The 27,819-nt window shown below is 58.2% G+C and overlaps 4 protein-coding genes across 4 annotated transcripts in view; 1 reads left to right on the top strand and 3 right to left on the bottom strand.

Moving 5' to 3' along the window:
- Nucleotides 1-3,145, bottom strand: part of VOLCADRAFT_80947 (dihydrolipoamide acetyltransferase) — a gene marked incomplete at its 5' end in the record, with an annotated part of 6,819 nt that extends 3,674 nt beyond the window's left edge. The window contains 4 exons of the mRNA XM_002950028.1: nucleotides 443-590; nucleotides 1,479-1,742; nucleotides 2,433-2,522; nucleotides 2,696-3,145. Of these exons, the coding sequence (XP_002950074.1) occupies nucleotides 443-590; nucleotides 1,479-1,742; nucleotides 2,433-2,522; nucleotides 2,696-3,145 (952 nt within the window). The remainder of the gene's footprint in view (nucleotides 1-442; nucleotides 591-1,478; nucleotides 1,743-2,432; nucleotides 2,523-2,695) is intronic.
- Nucleotides 3,146-5,923: 2,778 nt separating this feature from the next.
- On the top strand, nucleotides 5,924-6,611 carry VOLCADRAFT_48365 (uncharacterized protein; the record flags this gene model as incomplete). The annotated part of the gene is made up of 2 exons (XM_002950143.1): nucleotides 5,924-6,028; nucleotides 6,393-6,611. Coding segments are annotated over 2 exons (324 nt in total), but the record flags the coding sequence as incomplete, so codon positions are not given.
- A 2,463-nt stretch (nucleotides 6,612-9,074) lies between these two features.
- Nucleotides 9,075-19,472, bottom strand: VOLCADRAFT_90542 (uncharacterized protein; the record flags this gene model as incomplete). Its single annotated transcript, XM_002950027.1, has 12 exons — nucleotides 9,075-9,255; nucleotides 9,682-9,910; nucleotides 10,203-10,445; nucleotides 11,014-14,178; nucleotides 14,573-14,646; nucleotides 15,266-15,417; nucleotides 15,769-15,858; nucleotides 16,125-16,356; nucleotides 17,794-17,915; nucleotides 18,404-18,812; nucleotides 19,048-19,144; nucleotides 19,307-19,472. 12 exons carry the CDS (start codon nucleotides 19,470-19,472, stop codon nucleotides 9,075-9,077), a joined length of 5,160 nt encoding a protein of 1,719 aa, XP_002950073.1.
- A 749-nt stretch (nucleotides 19,473-20,221) lies between these two features.
- Nucleotides 20,222-27,786, bottom strand: VOLCADRAFT_104589 (uncharacterized protein; the record flags this gene model as incomplete). Its single annotated transcript, XM_002950026.1, has 16 exons — nucleotides 27,448-27,786; nucleotides 27,255-27,354; nucleotides 26,738-26,851; nucleotides 26,110-26,226; nucleotides 25,435-25,611; nucleotides 24,965-25,188; nucleotides 24,585-24,767; nucleotides 23,874-24,019; nucleotides 23,327-23,470; nucleotides 22,858-22,976; nucleotides 22,329-22,497; nucleotides 21,757-21,864; nucleotides 21,462-21,465; nucleotides 21,123-21,334; nucleotides 20,761-20,837; nucleotides 20,222-20,357 (listed from the first exon to the last, which is right to left on the bottom strand). Exons 1-16 carry the CDS (start codon nucleotides 27,617-27,619, stop codon nucleotides 20,222-20,224), a joined length of 2,202 nt encoding a protein of 733 aa, XP_002950072.1. The 5' UTR covers nucleotides 27,620-27,786.
- Nucleotides 27,787-27,819: the final 33 nt, after the last annotated feature.

The following is a 27,819-nucleotide window of genomic DNA, read 5'->3' as shown; positions in this document are numbered from 1 at the left end:
CCGACTGGGTCAAACTTATGTGTGGTGTTCATTTGCCTAACAGGGCGCCGGCAGGAACCCCGGTGGCTCGATCAGGGCCTTCCTCTTACGCCCCCAGCCGGTAGGATAACCACCCACGCCAAAGAGCCGTACACAACCATCATGGAGCTGCGGTGATCTCAGCAGTCCGGGCTGTGCAGCCCCACAACATTCCGCAACGCACTCCTTCCTCTCCCCCCCGCGCTTCAAAGCCCCAACCAACGGGTTAGACACATACAGACGCACACACGCGCGCTCATCGATCGGCACGCACAAGATCTCCCCCAGGAACGGAAACCCAATATCCCGGCCAGCATCTTCCCGCTGATCCACATGATGCTAGCGGTCAGAATTTGTTTCCCCTCGCCCAGCACATACACAGACTCCACAGTCTCCCTTCCCCTACACGTCATCAATCGCTCACCGGCGTACAGCAGCGGGTGCTTAGCCAGTGCCACACCACACGCCTTGGCCAGCAGAGCCGTCATCGTGACACCCTTGGGCTTCAGCTGCTGATACAGAGCGTCCAGCTTGTCGGTCACAATGCTGTACGACACACGGAACTCCGGAACCTGTGGTGAAGATGGCGGCGATAATCGCCGGAAATGTTTACGGAGGGCGAGATGGGGGTTCAATCGATTAGCTCGAGTAATGGAACTACTTCAATTTTTCAAGCCGGTCAACTTTCAGACAGGCGCAAACGTGCACACACGTGCCGCGGCACGCCGTGCGCCATAGTCGCTTGCCTTCCTGCTCAAACAGAATTGAGCAACGAAAACTTCTCCGCTCCGTGAAAAAACAATTCAGAGCAGCCGACCGTCCAGCCGACGGCCCCGCAACCCCCACAGCAGGGGCCACAGCCCCGAACCACAAACCTGCACTGCGACCGGTTGTGAACTTGTGATGTTGTGCAGCTAAGCAAGCAAGGACTGCCCAGCCCAGGGCCGCGACCCAGACCCTTAAAACTACAGCTGCTGCCGTTCTCGCTGCTGCTGCTGCTGCTGTGCATGACTCACGATCGATCGCCGGCACACCGGTGCAGCCACTTAGTCGCCGGCGCTTTGCCGTACTGCCACGGCCATATCAATCTGACCGAGGGGCTGGTGCTCAGTCAAAAATGACTGGTTTAATCCACATGACGACCGCCCAACAACTGCTTATCAATCCCACCGTAGCATTTCATGCAGGTTCATGAGCAGGTGCAACCGATATTCCCCCTGCACACACAACACTAACCCGCTGCTAGGCCGCTAGATTGCTCAACCCAGCAATCGAATATTCGATCCGCTCCGCCGCATGGCAACTCCCACCTCAGGCAGGTCCGCCCCTACTCATACCGCACATCTCAACGCACGATCGCTCCCCCACTCCAGGCGATTCATTTGCCCGACCACCAGTTGCCACTGGTGGGTACCTCCCGAGGTCAACCCCAGTTCCCATCCCTAGGCCCAGCCGCCCACCTTGAGGCTCTCGTTCATGTTGCGCGCCACGGCGGCCTGCAGGGTGGTGAAAGGCTTGGTGGTGCCCTTCAGCTCAGATACCTTGGTGGCCTTGGCGGCGGCCGGGGCCGGGGCCGGAGCGGCGGCAGCGGCGGCTGCGGCAGGTGCCGGGGCCGCCGCTGCTGGCGCGGCCGGCGCAGCGGGCTTGCCTGCGGCCCGCGCCTCTACGTCCGCTGCGGTGATGCGGCCGTTAGGGCCAGTGCCCAAGACAGTGGCCAGATCCACCTGGCTCAGGGTTCAAAGGGGGGAGATTCAACATTCAGTTTCACCTGTTGGTGGTTGAGGACCCGTGAGGGGGGTGAGGGGGATGTGGAAGTGTGCATTCGTGAGAACGGTGATACGCGGGATGGCATGAGGGGCATGCCGGTGGTTTCCTTTCGTTGCATGCCGAAGAAAGGGTGCAGGAACACGAGGCATGGCGTGGTAATTGGCTGAGGTACAGATGGCGGAAACTGGTCGGTTACAATGTGGAGAGACCCGGATGGGACTTCTTTCAACTGCACAGGTTTGAGGGGATGGTGGCATGTGGCGTGGACGAGGAGCAATTGCAGGAAACTGAATGAAGGAATGGGAATAGCGCATGCTGCGGCTTGGCAAGGTAGCCGAGTACGGGCTTAACCCCATTCAATTGCAGCTGTTTAGAAAGCTCAAATGACAGAGTGTGAAGACTATACACATATTGGTTGGTGAAGAGGGACGGATCTATGACAGGATTGCACTGATGGATATCGCTGCTGACCACGGCGACAAGAAGTAATGGACACCTGGTCACAGCCAGGACATATCCAAAATAGATACCGCTGCATTATAAAATTGTAACGCATCAAAGGCCATCGGCTAGTCCCGGACTGCGTCGTAACATGTAAGCGTTATAACGAAAATTGTTGGCCAAGCTCGGACTGGACTTATGTTTACCTTCAGCTCCTTCGCAAGCTGCTTAGCGTAAGGCGTAGCAACGACGCGGCCATCAGTGCGCGCCGCAGGAACGGGAGCCGGGGCGACCGCCTCAGGCACAGGTGCGGGTGCAGGAGCCGGGACGGGAGCCGGTGCCGCCGCCTACAATTGAATTACACAAGGAAACAGACATTTATGTTAATAAGTTATTCAAGTATCTCAAGTGGCATCGTGGGTAACTCCGAGACTCGGCCAATTTCCTAACGCCTACAATTGTTCCTTACCGGTGCAGGCGCGGGCGCAGGGGCCGCAGGGGCAGCTGGAGCAGCAGCAGGGGCAGCTGCAGCAGGGGCGCCCATTGCAGCAGCCTTTTTCTTGGCCTCCTCCACCTCGCTGGCGTTTTCGGCCACGAAGGCGATCGGCGCGCCGACGCTTGCACGCTCGCCTTCCTGAACAACGATCGCGCCGAGGATGCCCTCGGCGAAGGACTCAACATCCATGTCAGCCTTGTCGCTCTCAACGACCACCAGGGCCTCGCCCTTCTTGACCTTATCGCCGACGTTCTTCAGCCAGGAGACGATCTTCCCCTCAGTCATGGTCGAACTCAGGGCAGGCATGAACACATCCTTCACGGCATTTGGAATTACCAGGCACCTGCGCCCGGCGCGGACGGAGGGCACTGCCTTGGCCGAGCTGGAAACGCCAGCCTTAGCCGGTACGCGCGTCGCCTGCATTGTTGTGCTTGTACGCTGCTAAACCTTCTAATTGTAATCTGGGTGTGCAGACGTTCCAGCTCGCAAGCTTGTATGCGTCCAAAAGGGCTATATGCGTTTTGCAGAGCGGTGATCCAACGCAGCGTACGGCACTGCTTTTCTGTGGGGCTTTCGATGCGGTGCATGATATGCTGCCGTAGCTCTTAGAGTTGACCTGCTACATTCATACATCTTTTAACTACGCTTTTACGTACATGCTAGCTTGGAGCTTCAGGGCTGAACAGTCAAAGAGTGTGTTTCTGCATGCGCTCCAACCACTTGTAAACAAGTTTCCATAGTTGCCATGTTGCGCGTTAATAATGGAGTTTTGGTCGTTCCGCCGTTTGAATGTGCGTGGCTCACAGGCGAGGGATACACTCTCCGTTCTGGTACCGGATGTTTATCATTCGAGGCCAAGGGAGATACAGATGTTACAGTTATCCTAAAATCGACACCTGGTGCGAAGCGTCTGCAGCCACTTCTGCGACAGGGGAATGCTAGCGGTGGAAATGCACTACAGGTTGAGCAAAACTACACCATCATCTTTGGCAGTCACCGCAACAGTTGCTTGAAGATAGAAAAAAATGGAGTAACGCAATGCATGGTAACGGGCGTGGCTTGCTCCCGCGTCAGCAGCAAGGCTTTCAGCAAATATTGGATCGACCTCAACCACGGCGTTCTCACAGTTGGCCACGGCGAACCGGGACAGGGTGTGTGCCACCAATGGCGTGATACCCAGGAAATTCCCGGCATTCAGGTGTGTGCAGCTTGGAACCACACGAACCGCAGGTTACCCTCACATCCAGACCAATCGCTGGGGACGTAAGCGTCGATCGTGGTCTTGCCCTTTTCCAGCAGCCACCCCAATCACATCATCAATGGGTATGGTCTTCCTTCTCTAAGCCCGGCTCTTACTGCGCATTTTGGTGGCCTTCCCTTATGTCGCCTTGCCACGGCGACAGCCACCTTTGGGAAGCGCGAGTGGTGAAATGTAAATGAGACAAAGACTGTCGGCGGAAGGGATGTGGATATAGCCATGAGAGGGTGTGGGACATGCAAGGACGCGAGAGGATTACATTTGAACTACGATGCACCCCTTATTCTAGCCCCCCACGACGACCACCGTCGAGACCGCTCCGCCCCGTTCATCCCTGATGTCCGCAGCACATCGGCCTCAGCTGCTGGGATCGCCACGTCAGCTACCGCTCCATTGAGCTCCAGTCCCCCTTGGACTTCACCCGCCTGGAGCAGGCCCAGCTTGCTGGCAGGGCTGCCTCTGCCGTACCATCCCTTTTTGACGCCACCTGTGCAGCCATCATGGCTGCCACAACGGCCGACAACGTCTGTCGTACACTGCATTTGGCAGAGCTGCTACTGCCGACAACACAGAAGCTGTACCGCTATTGCCTTGACTTCATCGCGCGACATTTCGAGACTGTTGTACGTCTGCCCGACCCCAACCAGCACCTGCGGTGCGTCTCTCCCGCCGCCATGTGCGACTTGGTCTGCCAAAACACCTTTAGCGTAGACGAGCAAGGGATTTACCATGCCGTACACGATTGGGCCTGCTCGTACATCGCCGCCTCTTCGGCGGCGATGGCTGATGCCGCATTGGCAGCAGAGACGAGGTTTTGCACCACAAATGTTGGTGTCGGCGGCGGTGCCGCCACCGCGGGGCCATTGCACCGGAACTGTGTACGGCGGCTAGCGTCGCCCCCCGGCGGGTCCCCAGGGAGGCCCAGCTCGCCCACAACGCTGGCGGGGCCGCGGCCAAGACTTTCTGACCCGTCGTCCGCGACCGCTTCTTCGCCGGCTGCTGAGGCCCCTCCAGCACCGTTAGCGGCGGTCGGCCCCTCCGGAGGCGGCTGCAGCCAGGCGGACCTTTCGCCCTCGCACTCCAAAGGCGGCCTTGCTCAGGGAATTCTGGATTCTCTGCACCTACCCTACGCCCCTAGCACACCAGTGCGGCCACCGCCACCGCCCACGCAGGGACACGCACACGCCGGCATAGGCAGCACCGCCGGAACTACCACCACCACCAGTGCCGCCGCTACCGGGGGGGCCGTCACGGGGTCCGGCAACTCGGCTGATGAGGCAGCTTGCCGCGTACTGAGCCTCATTCGCTTCCCGCTGCTCCCCATAGATAAACTGCACGAATGCCTGCGAGATCCCCTGGTGCAGCGCCTGCAAGCGGTGTTAGAGCTGGTGCACGAAGCCCTCGAGGTGCATCGACGGGAGACGGGCGCAGGATTTGCCTCGGCGGCGGGACAGGACGGACGTCCGGAGCCCCAGATACTTTCCCCGTCATCTGGACGGCGGCTGGTAAAGCCGCTGCCGGCTGCATCTGCCCCTAGTGGTGGCACTACCGGCAGTGGCGGCGGGCCTGGAGGGCTGGATGTGGCCGCCGGTGGTGGCATTGGTGCCGCGCCGCCGCCGGCCGGGACCGCCGGCACGTCGGGCCCCGGCGGTGGCTGCAGCGCCACTGCCGGCGAGAGCTGCTGGTCTGTGCGCTACCAGCGCCGCTGTTTGCCGTTCGCGTTGGAGCTCATGTACGTGTGTGACGGTGACTCCTGCGGAGTGCTGCACTTCCTGGGAACGTCCTACGGGTCTCAAGGGTGGGTGAACCCCATGCTGGCGAAGCGCGTGGACGTCCGCGCATCCAGCCCCACGGGCCGAACCACCGACCCGCGGGTCGTCGTGGGCCGCCAGTTTGTGCGCACAAACTTTGCCGGACCGCGGTACGTCAACGGCGCCGCCATCAGTTGGTGGCAGGTGGACCTAGGGGAGCAACACCAGCTTGCGATCACGTACTACACGTTGCGGCACGACGGCTCGCAAGACTTTGTGAGGAGCTGGGTGCTGCAGGTGGGGAAACCGGGATGAGATTCGGTTGCGAGGAGCCAGATGTGAGAGGAGATTTTGACAATGGACTCACTCTCCTTGGTGGCTCATGCATTTGGTGAACATCTGAATCACACAACCCTGCGCCCTCGTTGTCGAACTTGCGTTGCCTGACACTCTTATGTACGACGTGTCGTGTCGCATCGCAGTACTTGTCGTGTTGCGTCGTATCACATTAGATCATATCTCGTAGTATCTGTCCTAAACGCTGGCAAGCAAAAGGCCCTTCCCAACAAAAACAAGAGGTTCATGTCATGATATGCGCCACATCTGTCGTCAAATGCCTGTTGTTCTGCACCTCGCCGATATGTACCTACCTGCCCTGCAGGGCTCCCACGACCTGGCCGTTTGGGTCGACCTGAAGCGTCACTCCAACGACACCACCATCAAGGTGCCGGGGCAGTACGCCTCCTGGCCGGTCATAGGGCCTGCAGCCGCGGTGCCGTACAGGGCCTTCCGGCTTCTGCTCACAGCGCCAAATGCCTCCCCTAACCCCGCCAGCCGACACAACTTCTGCCTCAGCAATCTGGAGCTGTACGGCTTTCTGCACAAGGGTACTGCACGCGGTGCCGGCGGTGGTACTGGCGGCACCGAGCTGCCACCGAATGGTGGCAGTGCTGGCGGTGTTCCAGAGATTGGCAGAGCTGGTGGGAGTGGGGACGGTGGCGCTGAGGACGGCCGCCGCAGCAACAGCAACGATGGCGGGGCTGAAGGACGTTCCGGAGCGGCGGCCCCGGCGGGGCAGGACATCGTGGATGGCAGTAGTGAAACGGTGCAAACCGACGTGGACAGATTGCCGGGGAAGCTGGAGGACGCCAGCGCACCTGGGCCATCACAGGCGCTGGGTGCTAGCGGCGCATGAACACGAACGATTAAAGGTGCCTTCGATTAGACAGTCCAAAACTTGAGAAAGGAGTGAACAGCTTTGATACAGTGTGTGCTGCTCAAGTGAGTGACAGGAGTCGAGCAGTATTACAGATGTCAAACAACGTACTTTGAGGGAGTGGATGTCCTCTGAAGAGGAGGACATGATGTATTGAATGGACGCGTGCATCTATACATGTGGGTGTTCTGTCGAGCTTCTCTGCGAAGTAGCCACCAGGCTTTCGTGGGTTACCGTGTACCGGAAAGTAATGCCTTCCGGGTTCCGTGTTCTGCTTCGTCGTGTGTACGGTCTTGCTGGGTACTGTGCTGCTGTATGACCATGTCGTAAAGTGTTTTTCTGGGCTGTCCTGTGCGCTATGTAGTACCTATCGCATGTCCCTGAAGGCCTCAGCCTCGTTGCTCATGACCAGGGCGACCGGCATGAGCCGTGTTCCCTGGTAAGTTGCTTGAAATCGCCGCTGGCTCCTGCAACGCATAGCAGCTGCCCCAAAATTCAAAAGAACCTACATTGCCTTGACGGCATGTGTTTGCAACCATTTGCTACTGCTGCTGCAGATTCTTTTAAATAGAACCTGGCTGATCTGTTGCGTGCAGCTCTCTTCTGGCATCGTTTTGGCACCGTTTGGTGTTTTTCGCTCGAAACGGCGCTTTATTTTTCTTTTGAGTAAATACAATGGCTATTGACATAGCGGGTTTCAATCTTTGGCCTGCAGCAACCCTACAGAACAGCTATAAGATTGTTCATAATCTCGTTCCCAGGGTAGTGCGGAGCACGGTGCTTATTCTTTTACTGGGATTGTTACTGTTGACTATCGGGACGCCGGCAGCTGGTAGCGGAGCCCATAAATGCTCTGGTTACGTGCGCCGTCCACCGCTCTGGGTAAGGGACGTGACTCAACGCTATGGAACTAAATTTTGATAGGGGTTTATACCCATGGCAGCCTGTTGAGGGTCAACTGGCACGCGTTGGAGGTGCGTTGTCGATCGACAGTCCGGCAGTGTGTTGGAAGGAAACGTTGTGCTGTATGTCTCCTAGGCCATGTGCCCGCCTGCGACCCTCCTCAGAACCTGAGTCATCGCTCCGGTCCGTAGTAATTCAGTCGATGACCCTGAAATCGATGGTTGTTATGGTGACGTTTAATGGTAAATTCTTATTCGTTCTGCCTCTGTAAGCTTTGGTGGGTGTTGCCAAAATGCAATCTTTTTGCAAGTCCACGTCAAAGATATGTGGCGTCGTCGTGTACTTGACCGCAAGTTTTAGTTCATAGCTTTGGTACTGGTAGCGTTGGCAACAGCACTAGGCGGGGCTGGAAGAATGATTGCTCTGTTGTATGTAGATCGTCGACAACTGGTAACGTGTTTTTTGCGTGTTCCTGTGACTTCCCCAACACCTTTCTGTGGATACCGGATACCGTCATGTTCAGGTTGGCCTATCCGTACTGAAGCCATTTCTGTCGGGCACCCCAGAGGCTGCATCATGAAGCTACACCTCGACATGTAAAGCGGCCTGTCGGTTGTTTGGAGACACAGCGAGCCCGGGACATGTCCTCCCGAGCTCCGCCCCCATATGTACATATCCTATTGGAAGCGGTGGCATTGGCTTTGTGCGGTGGCATCAGGCCATACTTCCCTACCGTTCCGGTGCACTAGCAGCCACGCAAGGACGCAATTTCTAAACCAGCCAGCTGCAGCGGGGCTCATGGCCCACCGCATTTTCCCTGACAGCTGGAATCCCTTGAGTGGCAAATACAACTTGCGAGCCAGTCCGAAGTCCCAATGTCGTCAGTACTTCACTGCGGTGCATTCCATGATGGTTGAAACCCTCCGGAGCAGGCACCTCCCGGTCTCCCGGCCCAGCCCTGGCCAGATGACCCCTCTGTGCTCCACCAAGAAGAACCCCCCCCCACACACACTCCACAACCCATTACTACTCAATGCGTTCGGACGTGTCCCAGCCCCATCAATTCCCAAACACCGATTTTCCCAGGCATCGAATTTCATCGATTCTACCCCGAGTGTTTCCCCTATCCATTCACCTAATGGCAAACAAACGCGTTTTCCCGATGCTTCCTGTCGAATTCCTTGCCAGTGTCTACTCGCTCGCCTGTTCCTCTAGGACCCAATCTTAGCAGTGCTCAACTGGGGCCACTGCGCCGCGATCTCGCTCCAGTGCCGCCAGCGCCTCCCCGGGCGCGGTGCCGTGGCGGTAGTGGTGCGCCAGGCATGCATGTGGGTGTGCCACCCAATCCACCACGTATGCGGGCGCCACTACAGCAGCCCCGGCCACCCGCAGCGAGGCCACCAACCTGGGGAGGCGGGGGACAGGGCAGGGGGGGATACATGTCAGGAGGGGCCACACACAGGATGTGAGAAACGTTTTCCTGGAGGGCTACTACACGGTTAGGGATGCCAATGAGCACACAGCACAATTGGGTCCATAAGATTGAAGCCTGGGCCACACCTGATGCAAGGCCCTTCCCTTTCACCACCATCCAAGCCCCCATGCCTTGGTGTGCCGGTGGGAGCCGCGCCTCTCTTTTCCCTCCTCCCTGTAGCGCACCTTGCCTATGCCGCCCTGCAGTCTCACCTGGCTAACACACCACACCACACCACACCACACCACACCACACCACACCACACATCGCTGCAATTGGTCCCCAAGCCCCACTCATTCCCGTTTATGACTTCCTTGTCTCCCCTCCCCGCCGGCCCCCCGACCACCCTGGCCTCACTTCTCCTCCTGCTTGCCGCCCGGTTGCACCACCCCCACGTGGCAGCCCTTAGCGGCTGAGGGACCCGACTTAACCACCGCCACACCGCCACCCGCACCCAGCATACGAGCAAGAGTGGCACTGTCCAGAGGCGGAGGAAGGCCAGGGGGAATGAGGACGCGAAGACCGGAGAAGGCGCGACCGGCGGCACCCCGGGCCTCCAGGCGGCGACGCCAGTGCGATGGAGCACCTGAGAGGAGCGAGGTTGGGAGATGAGGGGTTAGGGACTAGGGGGCAAGGCAGGGAGCTAGGTACGCGGTTCCCTACCTAGCAGGACCGAGCTCCCCGTCAACCACGTCTTCACACTCTCACCCGCACCCACATGCGCACACACCGCAGCGCGATGAACCTTGATGCGCACACAAGGAACGTTCCCTACACGTTCCCCACACGTACGGGTACACGTAAGCGACATCACGATTCTTATCCGCTCTTCATAACCGCACACACGCATACGCACATACGTACATACGCACACGCACCGGTAGAAATGACCGCGGCGCCGTCCTCGCACTCGCACAGCTCAAAATCTTCCGGTGCAGCCCCGGGCCCCGCCCCCGCCCCCGCCCCCGCCCCCGCCCCGGTCTCCCGCTGGGCCTGACAGGCCGCCAGGTAGTCCGCCCGCAGCAGCCAGGCGCCCGCCGCCATGGCACACACAGTCTTGTCGGAGCGCTTGAGACCGGGGGCCAGCAGCGCGTTGATCCGCGGGTCCCAGTCGTTGAGAACTGCAGCAATGGAAAGGGGTGAAGGTCGGGATGGTGAAGTGTGTTGTGATGACCTGAGCCGCAGGCAGCAAGAACTGGCGAGGGGGAGGGAAAGACGAACCACGAGCGAGTGAAGCTGCTATCAAGGGCGAGGGGAGTTGGGATGGCACAGGAGTAGCCTTACCATAATGGGGTAACCTCCGGATAGTTGTTGGTGGTGGTAATTTCCTTCCGGAGTGGGGTGAGGGTTTGCGGTCGGAGCGGTGTGCCAGTGAAGGAACCAGCACCACACAGGGGTGAGAGACACCCATATGAGACATGGGCGTGTGGGTGTGGGTGTGGGCGCTGGAAGGAGCAGCGCTTTGTGCGTGCTTTGAAAAGGTACTGGGATACCGTATGTGATACGTCAGGAGGACGATCAAGGGGAGGACAAGATGCGCGAGCCGAGGGCTATCCACTTATTACGTGTGTACATACTGCCGAACACACTGCCCCGCCAGGGCCTTCTATTGCCCCATCATAGGGCAGGGCACAGTAACCTCCGTGCTGCTCCAACGGAAACTGTGCCCTGTGGGTTGTACATCCGTACCTGGTACATACGACAAATGCAAGGCCTTGAGCGTGGCACCATACCGCGTGCGCTCCTCGGCCGTGAAGCCGCTCAATCCGAACACGAGTTTAAGGCCCGTGCGAATAGGAGAGGAGCCGCTGCGGCCCTGCGGTCGCTGCGATGCCGCCGGCTGAGTTGCCGACACTATCAGCGACGCCGGCTCCTCCATCGCGGTCCTGCTGTCGCCGCCGTGGTTGCTGCCGTTGCCGCGGCCTTTGGGCTTACGTGCCGGGGCTGCTGGTGCGGCGGCGGCGGCGACAGTGGTATTCACAGCCTCCTCAGCCTCAGCCTCAGCCAATCTCACCACATCCGTTGCGCCCTCAACCGGCAAGACTGGTTGGGCCGCGGTCGTCTTCGGCTTCTTGGCAATGCCCACCTTCCGAACCTTTGCGGTGCTGGCCGCCGTCGGCTTCTGCTCAAGGTGCTGCTGTTGCTGCTGCTGCTGCTGCTGCTGCGGCGGCGGCGGCGGCGGCTGCCCCAAATCATCCACTTCTTCACCACCTTCCGCGGTCTTGCTGGCGCCACCAGCAGCACTCTGCTGCCGCGGCTTCCTGGCTCCACCTCGCCCCACTGATGCCGCACGTGTCTGGCAGGTGCCGCCCTCGCCGCTGTACCCCCCGCCGCTACCCTTAAGCCCTCCTCCCTCCACCACCTCCGTATTGCCAGAAGGCGCCTCACCGCCGTCCTTAACAGCAGCGGCATCGCTACCACGACCTGCGCAGTACGGCCTTACTGCATCGGCGCCGCAGGCTTTGTCAGGCGCAGCAGCCTTGGCCGCCACCGCTTCAGCTGTCACCTCGCCTTTAGCCCTGCGAGGCCGCTTCGCTGGCCGACGACCCGCCCCTGCACCCGGCTCTGCATCCTCTGCTGCAGCATCTACTGCTGTAGTGGCGGGTGCGCACTGCACACCCGCCGGCTGCAGGGCTGGACCGACGGCGTCACCGGCGTCGGGTCCTACGCCTGCGGACCGCTTCTGCCGCCGCCACTTCGGTGGCCCCGCTGCCGCGGCCGTGCCGCCCTCAGCCCCAGCTTCGGCTGCTGGGTCAAACGCCCTAGCACCCCTTCCCCCGTTCCTGCCGTTACCACCGTCCCGCCGCGGCCCCATGCAGCCCCCGTATCCGCCTTCGCGCTCTTCTTCCAGTTCGCCACCTGCGCTGTCGCCGCCATCAGCGTCCAACGGATTCCCTAACGCCGCCATCTCCTCCGTGTGAATGTGGTTCGGCTCCTGTGGCGAAGCCGCGTAGAGATGCAGTCGCCGCCGCTGCCTTCGTCGCATACACCCCGGTGGAGAAGTTGTCCCCGGCCCTTCGCCGTCGGCTAGCGACACCGCCGGCCGGCTTGCATGAGCATCCTCATGCGCATCCACGTCGCATCTGCCAGCGCCGCTGATGCCCACGGCGTCCAAGTCCTTGGGGGCCCCGGCGGTCTCTGCCGCCGCTGCCTCTGCCGCCGCCAGGGCCCCGGCCGCGGCCGGCCGCGCTTTCAGCGGCGCCGGTCCAGTAGGTGGTACCACCTTGAGCCGCCGCCGTCCGGCTGCGGCAGCCTCAAGCGGCGCCAACGGATCTCGCCCTCGCCGGCCCTCAAGTGCACCTGGCCCGGCGGGTGCTGCCGCATGCCCAAATTCCGCCGGAGATCCATTTTTGCCGTTGCCGTCACATAGCCGTCTGTGATTTTGTCCCTCATTCTCCCAGCGGTTGCAACAACCCTGCCCTCCTACATCCCCGCCCTCATCCGCACCGCATCCATCCGTGCGTAACTCCGCCGTCTCATCCGGTCCCACAGCCACGGCCGCTCGCTCCGTGGTTTCAACCCCATCATTGGCCGGGGGCCCCTCCCCAGCACATGGCCCCACGGGATGCCGGTGGCTCTCCAACTCCAGCACTACTACGAGGTCCGCCGGTGGCGCCAACGCCAGTACAGCAGGGCTCTCCACCTTAGCAGCAGCAGCAGTAGCTGCTGCAGCGCCGCTCATGACGCAATCCGCCTGTCTCTCCTTCACATCCTCTGCGTGCCTGCCAAGCTCATCATGGACCCGCGGGTCAGCAGCTGGTGGGGCTCCCGCGGGGCCGGCCTGTGCGGCACCGCCAGCGGGTGCCGTGCAACAACTGCCTTCCAAGCTTTCCATCTGTGGCTGCACCGTCCGGATCGCTACCGCCGCCGGTGCCGCGCCATCGTCACCGCCACCCGCCGGACGTGTGTCGGCGGCGCCGACGGCGTCAGCTACTCGACTGCGTCTTTGACGCCGGCCGGGGGCCACTGCGTCGCTTCGTAGAACTCCCTCACCGCCCGACGGTAAGCAGTCGGTGCTCTCACCTTCGCAGCAACGGGGACTGATGCGATATGCGCACACCGGCAACGCGCAAGGGGATGCCGCCGGCGCTGCCGTGGGTGGCCAGAGCTGTGGTGGCTGTTCCGCCAGACTTACCGGCTTCAGGGACTCCCGCTGCACCTCATCGCTGCGCGCCATGGTTGCCTCCATCCCGCCCTGCATTGGCGACGGGTCCGCATGCTGGTCCCCTAACCCATCCATCATCTCCATGTCCTCCTGTTGCTGCTGTACCTGATGATGCTGTTGCTCCTGCTGCTGCCGTTGCTCCTCCCATTGACGACAGTCGTGCTGGTGGTGGCGCTCGCTGCCCATTCGGTGACACCCAGGGCCGCCTTCGGGACGGACAGGACAGCTGGCCCGCGCGCCGCCATCATCCCCGCTACCGCTACCGCTACCGCTACCGCTACACCGCCGGGCCCCAACACCGCCAGCGGGCGCTGCAGACGGCTCTATGCAGCTCAGATTCTCAGCTGGCGGGCGACCGCCGCTCGCCACACCCCAAGCTTCGCCTTGCCGGCAGACCCGGGGACCGCCGTGGTGACGGTGGTGGTGGTGGTGGTGTGATGGCGGTTGGGAGTGTTCAGCAGGAGTGGCGTCGGGCGCGGCCGCAGGCGTGCTGGTTCCTCCGCTGGTACCAGTGTGGTCGTAGTGCCGTGACAGCGGATAGTGAGGAGAGAACTGCCCGGCAGGTAACTCGGAAGCGGACCGTGCGTCCATCTTGAAGGCCATCGCTGCCTCCTCCCCCTGCTGCTGCTGCTGCTGCTGCTCCAACTGCGGTACTCCTGCTTCGTCGGGGGTCATCAGACGGAACGGCTCTGCAGGCACGGCGACAACGGGTACACGGCACCGTCTGTAAGATGCTGCATAAGGAGGCCAAGAGAGATGAAGGGATTTCAAATTATCCCCCCCCCCAACAACAACTGGCAGCAGCTTCAATCGCGTGTGGTTCGTCTTTCCCCCTCCCAACAACAACAACAACAATGACAAACCCTGATGCGTGTAGCACGGCACGTGGATTGAGGCGAGTGTAATAATGTTGGCCCCCAGGACGGCCTCGTAGGACTGATGGGTTGCTTAAAGCGGAACGGTGGCCCAGGAGCCTAGGGAGCCCAGGAATCTGTCCCAATCGGACCTACCAGCCCTTGTGGCACTTGAGGAAGGGGAGCCATCCACTCACTCACTCACGTACTGACGTACTCCTTCACTTACCGTCGTCCACTATCTCCCAGTTGCTGCGGCAATGTAACAGCCATGTGTAGTGCACGTGGCGCACGTGGGGGAATCTGAAGGGGGAGGCCCCACAGGAACCGTAGCGTTTTGTACAGACGCAGACTTAGACACACAGCGCGAGTCGGCTGTTGAGCGGATGCGTCAATACTGCTAGTAAAGCTCAGATCCAAAGGCACATAAGTGACCTATCGCTTCAGTATGACCACCCACAAAGAGATTCCGCATCTGCTGTGAATCCTAACCAGGCGTGGGGGGGAACCTGATTAATGAAGCCCTGCGCTGTCCCTGCCAAGACGCGGCCGACTTCATGCCTCCATGCCAAGTCCGTCACCGAACACATCCCCCTTCCCGCTCCAACCACCCCAGCAGGCGGGGCCCCCCGGCCCGGCTTCCGAAACGCACACCACACACATCAGCATTGCAGTGCGCGAGGTGCTTTCTCCCTTACCGCGCTCCAGTTGGGAGGACAATCATCCCCTTCATCCCCACCTTGTAAAAAAAGTGCAGGGAGTGCCCCAGTTAAGCCCGCTAAAGCCCTGATCGTCCCCAATGTCCCCCTCGACCCATGCGGCCTACCAGCTCCTACTGTTCCCCTGGGTCCCCCATGAGCGCCCGGCAGCTTCTTTAGTTCTTTCTGACCCACCACCTTCGCCACATGATATAACCTCGTACCTGAGCTCCAGCTCCAGCTGTGCTGGCGTCAGCGTGCCCGCGTTCCAAGTCAGGACATGCGATGTGTCCATAGCCGCGGTCTCATTGGCGCTGCGTCCTCCAAAACACTCCACCCAGTACATGAGCAACATGCGAAAATCTTTGCGGTCCGCCTGCGGCCGGGTCCAGGGAGAGATGGAGGGGCAGATGGGATCACGTCAGAGGCGCGGAGCTCAGGGTAGGAGACAGGGCAGAGACGCGCACGGACGTGCAGGGTTGGAGTAGCGGTCGGAGGCCGCGGCTTTGTTTATTCCTTAGCAGGGATCTCCTTCCTTTCTGATGCGCCTCACCACAAGCCCGGTATTGTACTCCCAGCGTTACCTCCTGCAGCCATGGCGCACGCTGTATTCCAATACTGTGTGCGCGTTTTTGAAGCCCGGCAGCAGGCGGCATGGCGACAGCAGGGCCGCGTCGCTCATGCGTCATGGCCGAGATAATGAGAAGGTCCGGGCCCCGGGACTCACCGGCACACCGGAGACCCGTATGTGGTTGGTGAAGTCTCGGAAACCGGGTACACCGGGGTCGTGCGGCCCGGGTAACAGGCCAAAGGTCTCCTATCACGCAGGCAGGGCGGACGTTAGCGGGAGGCTGTAGAGTGTGGGTTGGTGACAATGTGGGTGATAATGTCAAACTGAAAGTGTGTGTCAGCGTAGGAAGGGACCTCAGTGAAGATGCGACATAAAGTAGACGCACTGGTGAGCTCAGGGCGTTGGATGCGGCATATACCAGGACGGCTGGTTCACGCCGGGGCTGCATGCCCTTGCTGATCAGCACAAAACATCCTCACGGCTGTCCAACACATCGGGAGTTCGGTATCCACCTGTTCCTCCGTGATAAGTTCCTTGGTGTCTATGCAAGCCAGGATCCACTGTGGTCCGTAGATATGTACGTTTGTGCCTTGGCTTTGCGCCTGGCGCGCCTCCTGGACAACCACCTGCTGCTCATGGCTGGCAATAACATGCGTTGTTCCGCCCACGAAACGGTCCTCCACACCAACGACGATACCACCATTCGAGCCTGCAGTATACACGCCGATAGAGCCTATTATGCTTCTTTGGGGGCGAGCGACGCCGCAACAGGACAGGCAACAAGCACGTACATATTGCTTTAAGTACATATTTCCTAAGCAAATTGGTGAAGCTCTCCTTATCCGGTGGGAAACCTCTGTGTTGGGGACCGGCCAAACTGACGACAAACGTAAACCCGCTAAAGATTCCAGGCCTGAAGCTGTTGTTCAGGTAATTCTTTTCTAGTGGCATGTTTGCTTTTGGAAGCAGTGGAGAGAGGAGGCAACAGCTACAAGGAGCTGTCAACGGAGATCCGGCTCAAAAAAATGCATGGTAGTTTTGAGGGCAACCTGATAACAGCTGTTAGTGCCTGGCTCACGCATGGGTTCCATTAGCATAATTTCCATTACGACAATCCCTATGAAACTTCATTCTAGTTACGGACTTATGGTGTGCGCTCCGGAGACACCATAAGACCGTAACTAGAATGAAGTGAGACAACCTAGACTCCTACTTGAAGGCAGAAAATCATGAGCATTATCATCCATGAAGGAATGCAGTCGAGCATGATACAAGTACATAACCGGCTGGCGATTGCGCATCTTTCCTTGGATGAGCCTGTTCGCGCGCGCCGGGATATGTCGGAAATGCCGTACCCGCAGGCTATGCAAAGAGCAGATAACCGGGATAAGATTTGCTTGAGTGCTTACAGTGGCTCCAGCCAGCACTATGAATAAGAACCCTGACCAGACGAGCCAGGCTGCGGCACCCCACTTGCAGTACGCCTTGGCTCTTCCACAACACGACGGCTCCTACAGTCATTCATGTACAAGATGTCCGCCCTCTGAAACCTCGAGGAGAGGGACTGAAGCCCCACATTACCCTTTTCCTTCTATACCCCCCGCTGCCACACAGGCAAAATTCTTGGCCCCTTCCCCCACAATTTCGCACTATAACATCGACAACGTCTTTCCGCTGCCGCCCAGTTCACAGTTGTTTACCAGGAAAGCACATTCCCACGCTCCTACGCCTAATGCTCTCACGGCGGCCAGGGGGCCCCCCACATTCCAAGCCTCGCTCCTTCCTGCAACTGCTACTGCTGCTAGCCCCCAACCCCAGCCTGCCTCGTATGTTCTGATGGTATGCCCAGGGCCCCTGTCCGAATAGGCGTCAACCCTGGCGCGCCAAATGTGCCTCGCAGGACGTGCTCAGGCCGGACGGGCAGCCATGTATCCGCACATTCCGCGCGCTGAGCAGGAAAAATTCTACCCACTCCCGTCTGTACACGGCCCATATGTAATCCCCAACCCCGCGACATGAAACGTCACAGTGCTATGCAGTCACCACCACCACCGCCGCCGCCGCCATGACCATCATATCACTACCACCATGCTTCATATTAAGAATGCCTCAGGTAGTGCTTTTGCACTGGAGAATCGCCAAACTCGGGATTCAACCAAACAGGAGGACGTCCGTGCTCACGCGTTGGCTTGCTCTGCCATAGCCTCCGCTGTCAATGCTGCTGCTTCTGCCACTGGCACCGTGTCCTTAACCCTCATTGCGCGAGCTGACCCCCCAGTGTACTTGGTAACTCGAGGGTTCACCTGTGGAATCAGGTCATGGGATCAGGTCAAGTTGGATAACGAAATATGAAACGCCAGCGCCGGCGTTGACATCCAAGAAAGGCCAGAAGCGCGGAGCATTCTCATACGAACAGGGCCTAGCCTCTTTTGGAAATATCACCCTTGTGATGTAGTAATATTCACGGCTGAAGTCCTGGAGCAGGAAATGCCTCAACAGAGAACCCCTTTCATGCAATAACAGGTCGCCCAAACCCTGGATGCCCCCCCCTCGTGGCCCATCGCCGTGTTCCACACCAGCACAAACGGCATGTTCCCTCCAACACTTCCGACCTGCTACATGACACACACGACACTGGTCCCCCCTAGACTTCTATCGTCGACCGGTCCCCACCCCCACTGCCAGTCCCATCAGGGCGCCACATCAGCGCAATAACATATCTCCAGGTAAAGACGACGCTGCTCAAGCTTGTCTGGAATGAAAGCATTCCTGCCGCCCTCTGCATACTCACCGTCTTGAACTTGTTCATCTTCCATTGCTCCTCGTCACTGTGGGGCTGCAAGTACCGGGACGCGCCCATTGAGTGTCCCAATGCTGCCTTGGTGGGCTGCGGCGGAATGTATTGCCGCTGTCGGCTGCTGCCGGCGGCTTCCGCCTCTAGATTCTTGCGCACCCAGTCATCCTGGTATGCGCCCTGGACCAGATACTTGACTGGCGGCTCCTCCGGGCCGTGTGTCCGAATCACCTCCGCGCTCCGGTGAGCGCTTGGCATTCCGAAGACGGAGCTGGTCTTGGAGGCTGGTATCGTGGGGAGCGCGGAGCGACGGGAAGCCGACGGCGAGCGGTCGAGCCCAGTCTTCACCGTCACATCCGAGTGCATTTTTCGGAAGAAAGGCAGGTCCTTTGCGTCCGAGAGGCCGCTGTAGGAAAGGAGAAATGGCGAAAGGCAGTGCGGGGATTTCAGCAGATAAGCAGCTGGCTGGGGAATGGTACTTCCAGCAGTCAGGGGGCCCGTAGCGCGGCATTGCCTTGGCAGGGGTGAAATGGGAAACAGCTTATGGATAGGGTACAATCATGTGTATATGCTTGGAAATCGACGGAACGGGTAAAACGTGCCCGCGAAGTGGCCGTATGTGACGCTGCAAGCCCTCATACCTGGTAACGGACATCTTGTTCAGAGTCTTGAAATCAGGAGATGGCTTAACCACGTCTTGGGAAGGGCTGGCTTGGTGCCCTTTCCAAATCATCATGACTGCACGGTGTTAAGACAGGCGCAAAACAGTCCAACGGCAGTTTCACGGGTTTCAGCAATTCACTGATCATAACCATAGCTTGACATGATGATATAAGGAAAGTACAAGCATGATTGTAATGAGGTGCTATCCTCTCTTGCTGGGCCGTCGTGGAAACGCACCTTCGCGTGCGCCCTCCGGGTCCTTGGGTGGAGTATATCCAAACACTTTATCGGAAGGTGGGTTGTTAAACAATATTTTCTTGACGCTACCAAGCTCGGGGTGCGTGAGCAAAGGGTTCACTTCCATGCTTGGACGTTGTGTCCCAACCCTGATATCGTGATCCATTGTGGCGTGTCCACCTGAGGGTTGCCAGACCATTGGTTGTAAGTCTTGTATACGTTCGGGCAATCCTCTTATAACTTGTTAAAGTCGATGTTAGCGGCGTCGAGGGTTAACTAAGGAGGCGGATAAGTGCTCAAAAGGTCTCTACTTCTAAGCCAAAAAGATGATGCCAGAACGGATTGTTGTGAACAGGGAACATTGGCTCGGTCTACCTCTAGTTCTTCGGCGAATACGGCAGTACGATTACAGGGTCTAACGACGTTACTGACGTTGCATTCGAAAGCAGCCGTCAGCATGTAACACAAGCTGTAATATGTATGTATCATGATAAGACATTCGCATAAACCAAACCATCGGATAAGCAGCCGCTTATATAGGCTTTTTCCTTTTCTGGCCGTTATAGCCGAATTTCTAATGTCTTCCCTTTTAATTTTGCATAATAGTCAAGGGCGCATGTTACCCACTTGCACTTTTGGTATGGTAGTTGGGTGAGAGTGGACAACCAGTTTGTAAGAATGCGCAGTGCCTGCAGGACGGTAACCGGCGCATCATCGACTTTGACGTAATGCTACAGATTGGTAAGCATAGCCAATCTCAAACGGAGGAACCTTACCACGGCGTGCTTCCGGGGACACACGGGCCCGAACCTAGTCCCACCATTAAAACAATGCCAAAAGCAGCCGCTCCATGGGTATTCTTGATTATCTTTCTTGGCGTTACAAGACGGATGTCCCAAGAACTCAGACCTCGCGCTATCTCGCAGCTGTGTTTGCTTTCCCCGTCTCCTTTGCTTCCCCCGACTCCGTGCGCGGGGCAAAGATGCCAACTAATCCGCAGGCCTCAAGCTGGAGGGCTGCAAAGGGAGCCCCTCCATCGAACTCCTTCCGGCTGCCACCAGCCGGACAGGGCAAGTCAACGGAGATTTGCAAAGCCGCCAATTTCACTGATTGCCCTTGAGTTCACCGTTGGGCTGTATGCACGCAAGGGGTCCCTGGCAAGAAACATCTCTCGTAAAAAAACTCGCGGACTTGCACGGATTAAATGCAAGAAAAAGTGACGATCACTTTACGGACCTCGCAACCAATCCGAATCACAAAATAGTGAAGAAACAGCATGCGTGTCATGGAGACCTGAAACATTGGGCATGGTGGGTCGATGCGCTATATATACGGCTGTCAAGTGCGGCCCAAAAAGAAGCGCCTATCCCCCACGATCCTTTTAGGCAGGGAGCTGTACACTAAACCTCGTACCGGGACTTTCAGATCTCATATGGTACGGTGTTATGTCACACCTGTCATGCGTCGAGTCCCACAACAGAGGCCCGGCACCACGGCTGTTATCAAAACTTAGCTGCTGTTGAGCACATCCCTGCAGAATCCCAAGCCAGCGAAGCCGCAACAACGCGACAAGTCCCGCACACCCCGCGTAAGCGCAAATGCAATGGAATAATAGTTTCCCAACACTGCGAAAGAATTCGGAATTAGTTACGACCCTCCGCACATCCCATACGCTACGTGTCGACTTCAAAAGCCCAAAAGGGGTCTTCCTGTTTACAACGGGCACAGCATCACACCACGGAATTGCGGACAGAGTCGTACACTTCGTGTCGACAGCCGTAACTCCTCATCCGACCCGAAGAAGCTGCATGCGCACCGGGAGCAGAGCAAGTACCTCCAGGAGTGAGGCTGTGGCTCCTGCCAACTGAAATCCAAGCATCGCGACGCGCTCACGGGGTCCCAGCTCCAGCCAGCTCCAACCAGCTCCAACCAGCTCCAGCCAGCTCCAGCCTTCCGTGGACGACAGCGGGATAATACGCTGACCAATTCGAAACGAGGATTTAGATGTCGATGATCCGGTAAACACATCTAGGTGCAAGCAGCACGGTGGTGTTATCACCAGCACGCTTGCGTTTTAGGTCAAGTGTGACAGGTCAAGTCACGAGCGGTTAGCTGTGCCGGGCATTTGCAGCTGGATTTGACCTTGTGGCCTCACGTGCCTGCATGCGGCAAGAGTTGCAAACGAATGCGCCCGGGTTACCGCATCAGCACTACAGCGACAAGCGAGACATAACGGAAAGGCCGGATCGAGCTGCAGTATTGCACATGGTAAACATACGACATAGCATGCTTGCCGGGTTCATTGAACATGACCCACCAACAGCAAAAGTGACCGTCCAATAGGCAACACGAGGACACCAAGACAGAAATAGTACAGAATCGCCAGATTGACCCGCCCACTGCCATTTCCTCTCCCCCTTTCCACACTGGAAGGATACAGCAGCGCTCACCCGGGGGCCCTTTGACAGCGCTGTGGCGTTCGCGGCCCTGCAGTCCTCCACGTAACCCTTGAGATCAGCCAGCTCCGCCTCCAGTAGCGCCAGTGGCGAGGGCTTCTCCTGCACTCGTGGTACGAGCCACGTGGTACGAGCCACGTACGATGTTACGCCATCTGTTGAAATGCACTGTTGAATCAATCTCGCCCTGCATGTCCTTCAAACGGCAGCTGGATATGTGTGTCTGCCCTGCATAAGCGTCTGTAGGCGCCGCAATAATGCGTGCCCATTTACGCGCATACCATATGCTTTGGAAAGTTGGATGCTCAAGGTGTAAGGCCATTTACACGCCAACCTCGCTTAGCTGCTGCTCATGCAGACACTGGACGGCCATCTATCCGTCCCTCGCCCATCCAAATAGCGCAGCAGCTGAGACTCCACTGCATGGCGCCGCTCACTTGACTACCGCCTGTCCTACCAACTGCTTTGCCAATCCTCTTCCGCCCCGTCTTTTATACCTGTGCCCCCATCTCGCCTTGCGTCCCTTTCATGCCTTGCCCGTTCTGTCGGCAACCCATCTAGCGCACCTCGTGCTTGGCCAGCAGAAAGGCCAGATCTGCATGCTTCTTGGCCAGCCGCGCAACGATCGCTTCCAGCTCGCGGTCCACTAGGTGCATGTTCACTGCCTCCATGCGGGTCACGTGACAGGCGCGTCGCCCCAGGGACCCTGCCGCCTCCGACATCGCTTCCAGCTGCCTGCGGGGGCAAGCGGCAATGCGGCAATGCGGCACATGACTTCAGTGCTACAGCGCGTCGCGCTGGGAAACAGAGACAGACCGACGGTTAGGGACTTGACAAGGTTAGGAGTTAGGCATGCCGAATCAGGCGTGCCAACGGCAGAAGCAGGGCACTAGCGAAGGTGTGTGAGGGCATTGTTTGGTAAGACGGACCACTGACGAACCATTGACGAGCCACTGTAAGGGGTGGGCAAGATACCGAAGCCAGGGGCAACACGGTTATAAGCCCCCCAACCCGGAGGGTGAGACAATTGTAAGGATCAGCGGCGGGGCAGGACAAGATGTCCGGATATGTGGCGGCGTGCCCACACTCACTCACTCGCGGTATTTCTCCTTCACGTGATCCATGGGCAGATAGCCGTATTGCTGGTCGTACGGTGTATTGTCGGCGGACATAGCTGTGCGATTGCGCAACGCATTACGGCGAAGCCTCAGGTCCTGCCCGAAAGACAGGGTAGAGGAAAAAAGCCGCAGCAAATAGGATGGTTTTAAGCGCTGGGTAAGATAAGCGACATATCGGCGAGCCAAAGCCCAATCATCAAAGGCGCCTGAGCTGCAACAGTAACAACAAGTAGCTGACAGCAACAATCTTTTCCCCAACAACGTCGCGAGGCCAGGTCCTCCTGGAGGGCATGATGATGCGCTAGCAGGATCCCCGTGCAGGACCACCGTCTTAAAGCTTTAGGCCGTCCCGCGCCTCCCCAGCCTCATAGGCTGTCATCCGACTCCGCAATTTTACCAAAAGCCTTCCGGGCAGACAGACCCTGACGCCATCCCCCACCGCTTACCGCCTTGGCTTCAGTGTGCAGGTGCTTTTTGGTACTCTTGAGTGTGTGGTGCAGCTCTGAGCTTGCCTCCTCCAGTGCCACCTCCGAATTTCGGTTGAGCATGATGAGCGTCTCCGCGTCCTCCAGGTGTCGATTCAACAGGCGCTGCGGGCCACAGGCGCAACCGATAGGTGTGGAAGGCATGGATAGCAGAGCGGAGCCAGAGCGGAAGGGTAATATAATGAGGTGGCGCAGCGGACGGCATCAGAGGTGGCCTCGAGGAAGGAGTGTGGAAGGGGGGCCTGGGTTGGGAAGGCGGTCTGCGACAATGCGGTCTTAAGCATGCCACTGGGCTGTCGCAAGTACTAGACTCAATGGACCCTCCGGGGTGCAGACAAGACAGACCTGAGCGCATCTGCACAGGCGTCACAAAGGGCGGACGCAGGAAAGGAGAGTTCAAGTGGGGAGACCTGGTGCCTACGACTACAGACTACAGACTGCTGACATCCCGTGTGACCGCAAGTCGATACTGAATCACAACGATCCATTCATTGCGCTGTAATTTTACCTGTAGCTGGAGCAGCAACGGCGATGCGGTGATTGTGATCTTTTTGTTGGTTGTAATCCGGCGTTTTTCTTCCACGACGTGCGCTTCCCAGTCGTTGGTAAACGTGGCTCCAATAACGCTGATGGGCAGCGCTAGGGTGAGGATGCCTGGTTACCGAACGACAGGGGCCCGGCACCGGCAGATGAGCAAGGGTGGGGGAGAAGATGTCCTATCAAGATCTATCTCTTTCGGACAGCCTTCGGCTTGCCAATGGACCACCTCAGCGGGGCTCGTATGGGCCCGTCATGCCTTTGGAGAGTAACGCAACTCCAGAAGGTGTTACACACACACTCACACACATACAACACACACACAACACACATATATCTTCAGCTGCAGCATTTGTATCGCCTTAGGTAGCCGTTCGTTGCGGTTCCGTCCCATCCAGTCCCGTCCAGGGTAGTAAACGGCGGCCAGCTTCATCCAGCCCTGTCCTTTTACCCCTTGCATTCCGCACCTGCCGCAACTCATTTCCCATGTGCCTGCCTGCTGAAAGTCCTCTTACGGCAGTTCACCCTAAGGCCACGCACACACGCGCACCCGCCGTGCAGTCTGCACGACCGCAGACTTCAACGAACACCGCTACAGAGGGCTACGGTCATCTGCGGGCAGGCTACGCACCGCGAGTCCGATCAACACAGACCGGGGCACACGGGCGCCGCAAATGCTCACCGCAGATCATCGTGACGCACGCGATGGCCTTGCCGCCCGCCGTGACGGGAAACGTGTCGCCGTAGCCGACCGTCATGATGGTTACAATGGCCCACCAGAAGCCCGACACGATGGATTCGAAGGGACTGGGCTTGGGCACGCCGTAATCGATCATCTGGACTTCATAGGGCCGCACGTAGTAGCCTGCACCGCGCATACATGCAGGGCGGTGAGAGGTGCAGTCGGCAGTCGGGAACGGTTCATTAGGGGCTTCCCGAAACACACACAGGTGTGCACGTGTGAATCGGCGCAGGCATAAGCCATAAGCGCTGCATACGCCGCCGACATTTGCCAGTTGCAGGGGCTTCTACCACACCATTGAGCCCGCACCCTTCCCCCACCTGCCCCAGCCCCGCGATTCCCAAGGGCCGCGGCCCGCGACCGCATGGGCACCCAAACATCCAGTTCCGAAAGCTCACCCAGTTGCTCGTCGTAGCTGCCGCGCTCCGCGTAGTACATGAGCGTGGCGAAGAAGACGATGCAAAGCGAGATGAAAAAAGCCATAAGGCCCAGCATGTCGAGAGACTTGCGCAGCGAGTGAAGCACCACGAGCAGCTTCGAGTACCTTTCGTTTGCATACGTTTTTGGCAGTCGGAAGAAAGGCGAAGAGAAGGGTATGAAGCGTGTTCAGAGACGAGGACGGAGGACTGCCATGGAAGGTAACGAATCACGGAAGCGCTGAGCGTCAAGAGAATATCGGGGCCAAAGGCGATAGGGTGTGGTCCTTTGGGCCCACTCAAAACTCATCCATCCATCCATCAGCTATGGTTGGTCCGGGAAACGGCCGCTGTCCGGCGGCGACTCAACCCACCTGCCCCCAAGTTTGAGCACCCGGAAGACACGCAGAAGCCGCACCACCCGGAACACGGTGGTGCCGTTGAAGTCGGTGCCCACCCAGGTGATGATGTACCAAGGCACAATAGCGATCAAGTCGATGATGTTGAAAGGGTCCACCGTGAACTTGAGCTTTACAGGGGCGGAAATAAACCTGTGTTTACAAAGGCCGTGGTATGGGAAATGATTAATGTTTGGATTAGGGCGGTGTTAGGATGGAGAGCTGCTTTGGGGCGTGTGATCGAGGAGGCCAGCAGCGCGGCACGTATTGAAAGCTGCACCGGTATACGGCACGTTTGGGCTGTGTGCACGAGTGCTTTGGTCCTCCCAGAGCACAGTCAAGCTGGGGGATAGTGCTGCTAATCGGGCGCGCCACGCTACGGCACGGTGCACATTGAGCAGTTTGTGTTCATGTGCGTGTCCTACAGCCGACGGACGATGCTTAAGCTCACGCAGGCGTGGCGTAGTAGGCACGTGGAATGGCCATATGGGGCATGTCCGCGGGGACGGGCATGGATGCCCGGAGTTCTGGAAGGAAAAAAATGGTTACGATGTGTGTCTACAGCCCGATTCCTGTCCTGTACCAAGGCGGAGTGATGAACGCATCTCCGCGGAATACCGCGTCCTTCGCATCGTCCCCACATCCTCTCACCGCAGCAGGTAGTCCAATGCGAAGATCTGGATGGTGACGGCCTCCACCCAGGTGAAGACGCGTGCCGCCACAGGCGCACGGTGCGACTGGAAGCTCGGAATGGTCTCCAAGCAGAAGCTGCAACGGAGGCAGGATGTCGGATTGTGAGCGCCAAGTGAGAGGCAAGGTGCGCTGTCAAAGAAAAGCTATGTGCAAGCTATGGCAAGCTAAGCAAGGAAACGTGAAGTGGAGGTGTGAAGCCAAATGGAATGTGGCCAGTGCTCTGCTGGAGAGGTGCGCTGCAGGTGAAAACCCGCACTGGTGCCGTTTCTGGACGTGAAACAACATAACACATAACCACCCTGTAACAACATCAACACAGACCAAAAAGTTGCCGTGATGTAAGTAAAATGTTGGGTTGAACCGAGGATGGCGCCGTCCGTAAGAGTTGCCGCCCTGTCACTGCGCGGTGTGAAGCGTTGCTGCTTACCCATGTGGGCCACGTGCTTGCGACGATGGCCTCTGTTAGTCTTTGCTGACATGCCAATGAGCTGAGGGGAAAGGATGGCCCGCAGCGCGCCCAGCACGTCCGCTCTGGCACACACTGGCATAATTTACCCTTCCAGGCATGCAGCGCCCAAGCACGCACCTCAGGACAGAGATAATGATGGAAGCCACCATGAACTGCGAGACCGCCGCTGCATACACGCTGCTGTTAGCATCAGTCATGAACGTGTGCAGTCGAGACATCAAGTAGTTGAATCTACGAAACGGCGGGGCGAGTGTATGGTTTCAGGAAGTGGGAGATGAGGGGAAAAGCGCAATACTGGTCCATGGTTGTTGTGTCGATGGTTGCGTGCGGTTAGACGGGCCTGCGTCCCGCAAGCTGCCCCAAGGGGATATACTCGTTGGGAAAAAGGCATCAGAGAGTGCAGCAGTCCATAAATGGTGGCTTCAAATACGGATGGTGACCTCTCTGGGGACTGGAGCCTTCCTAAAACTGTGTCCCTGAGCCAGTCAATCATCAGTTATGATAACTTTGCCGAGGCAAAGCGGGTCTGGTCCCGAGCGAGGTGACATGACGTGCAGACCGTCTCGCAAGCATGCCTGGCCTAGGGCCCAGCCTAGGGTGCGCAAGGCCACTAGGGTCGTTGGCCGTGGACAACCTGTTAAGCTTAGGCTGCTTGTCCCATATCATCCAGGTCGGTAAGGGCTTCCCCAAGATGTTGATGTGCAGGAATCTCCGTGTGGGCTCAGCCAGCGACTCTGCACATGCAGATGCGCAACTTACATGTCGTCACAACAGACTTCCTGCATGTAAGCATGATGAAACTCAAAAAATTTACAATAATTCCTCACCAATCGCTTGTATCTTTATTCCCATTCCGGCCATGTCGGGCCCTGAAAAGACATCTGCGAAACCCTCATTGCCCGCTTCCGCAGCAGTTTCCACATCTTTCGCGCGGAAACTGCGCGCGGAAGCTGGCGCCTGGGCAGCGTTGCCACTGCCTTCGCGATGGTCTCCTGGCATTATGCCTGTGAAACCGTTGTACGTCAGCCTTTAATAACTAGCCACATAGTGCATCTCGCACATCAACCTTACTAACGATTTTAATGTTTACATCAGAAATATTCCTTGTATATGGTCGTGCACGCAGAGAGGGCTTGTTAAAGCTTACGGATAAGTGGATTGTAGCGTATAGCAAATTTTTCCTGTAGTAATACAGGATC

This window comes from Volvox carteri (genome assembly GCF_000143455.1).
Source record: "Volvox carteri f. nagariensis unplaced genomic scaffold VOLCAscaffold_17, whole genome shotgun sequence".
NCBI lineage: Eukaryota > Viridiplantae > Chlorophyta > Chlorophyceae > Chlamydomonadales > Volvocaceae > Volvox > Volvox carteri.
The sequence above is the reverse complement of the archived record's forward strand: the minus strand, read 5'-3'. Positions and strand labels throughout refer to the sequence as shown.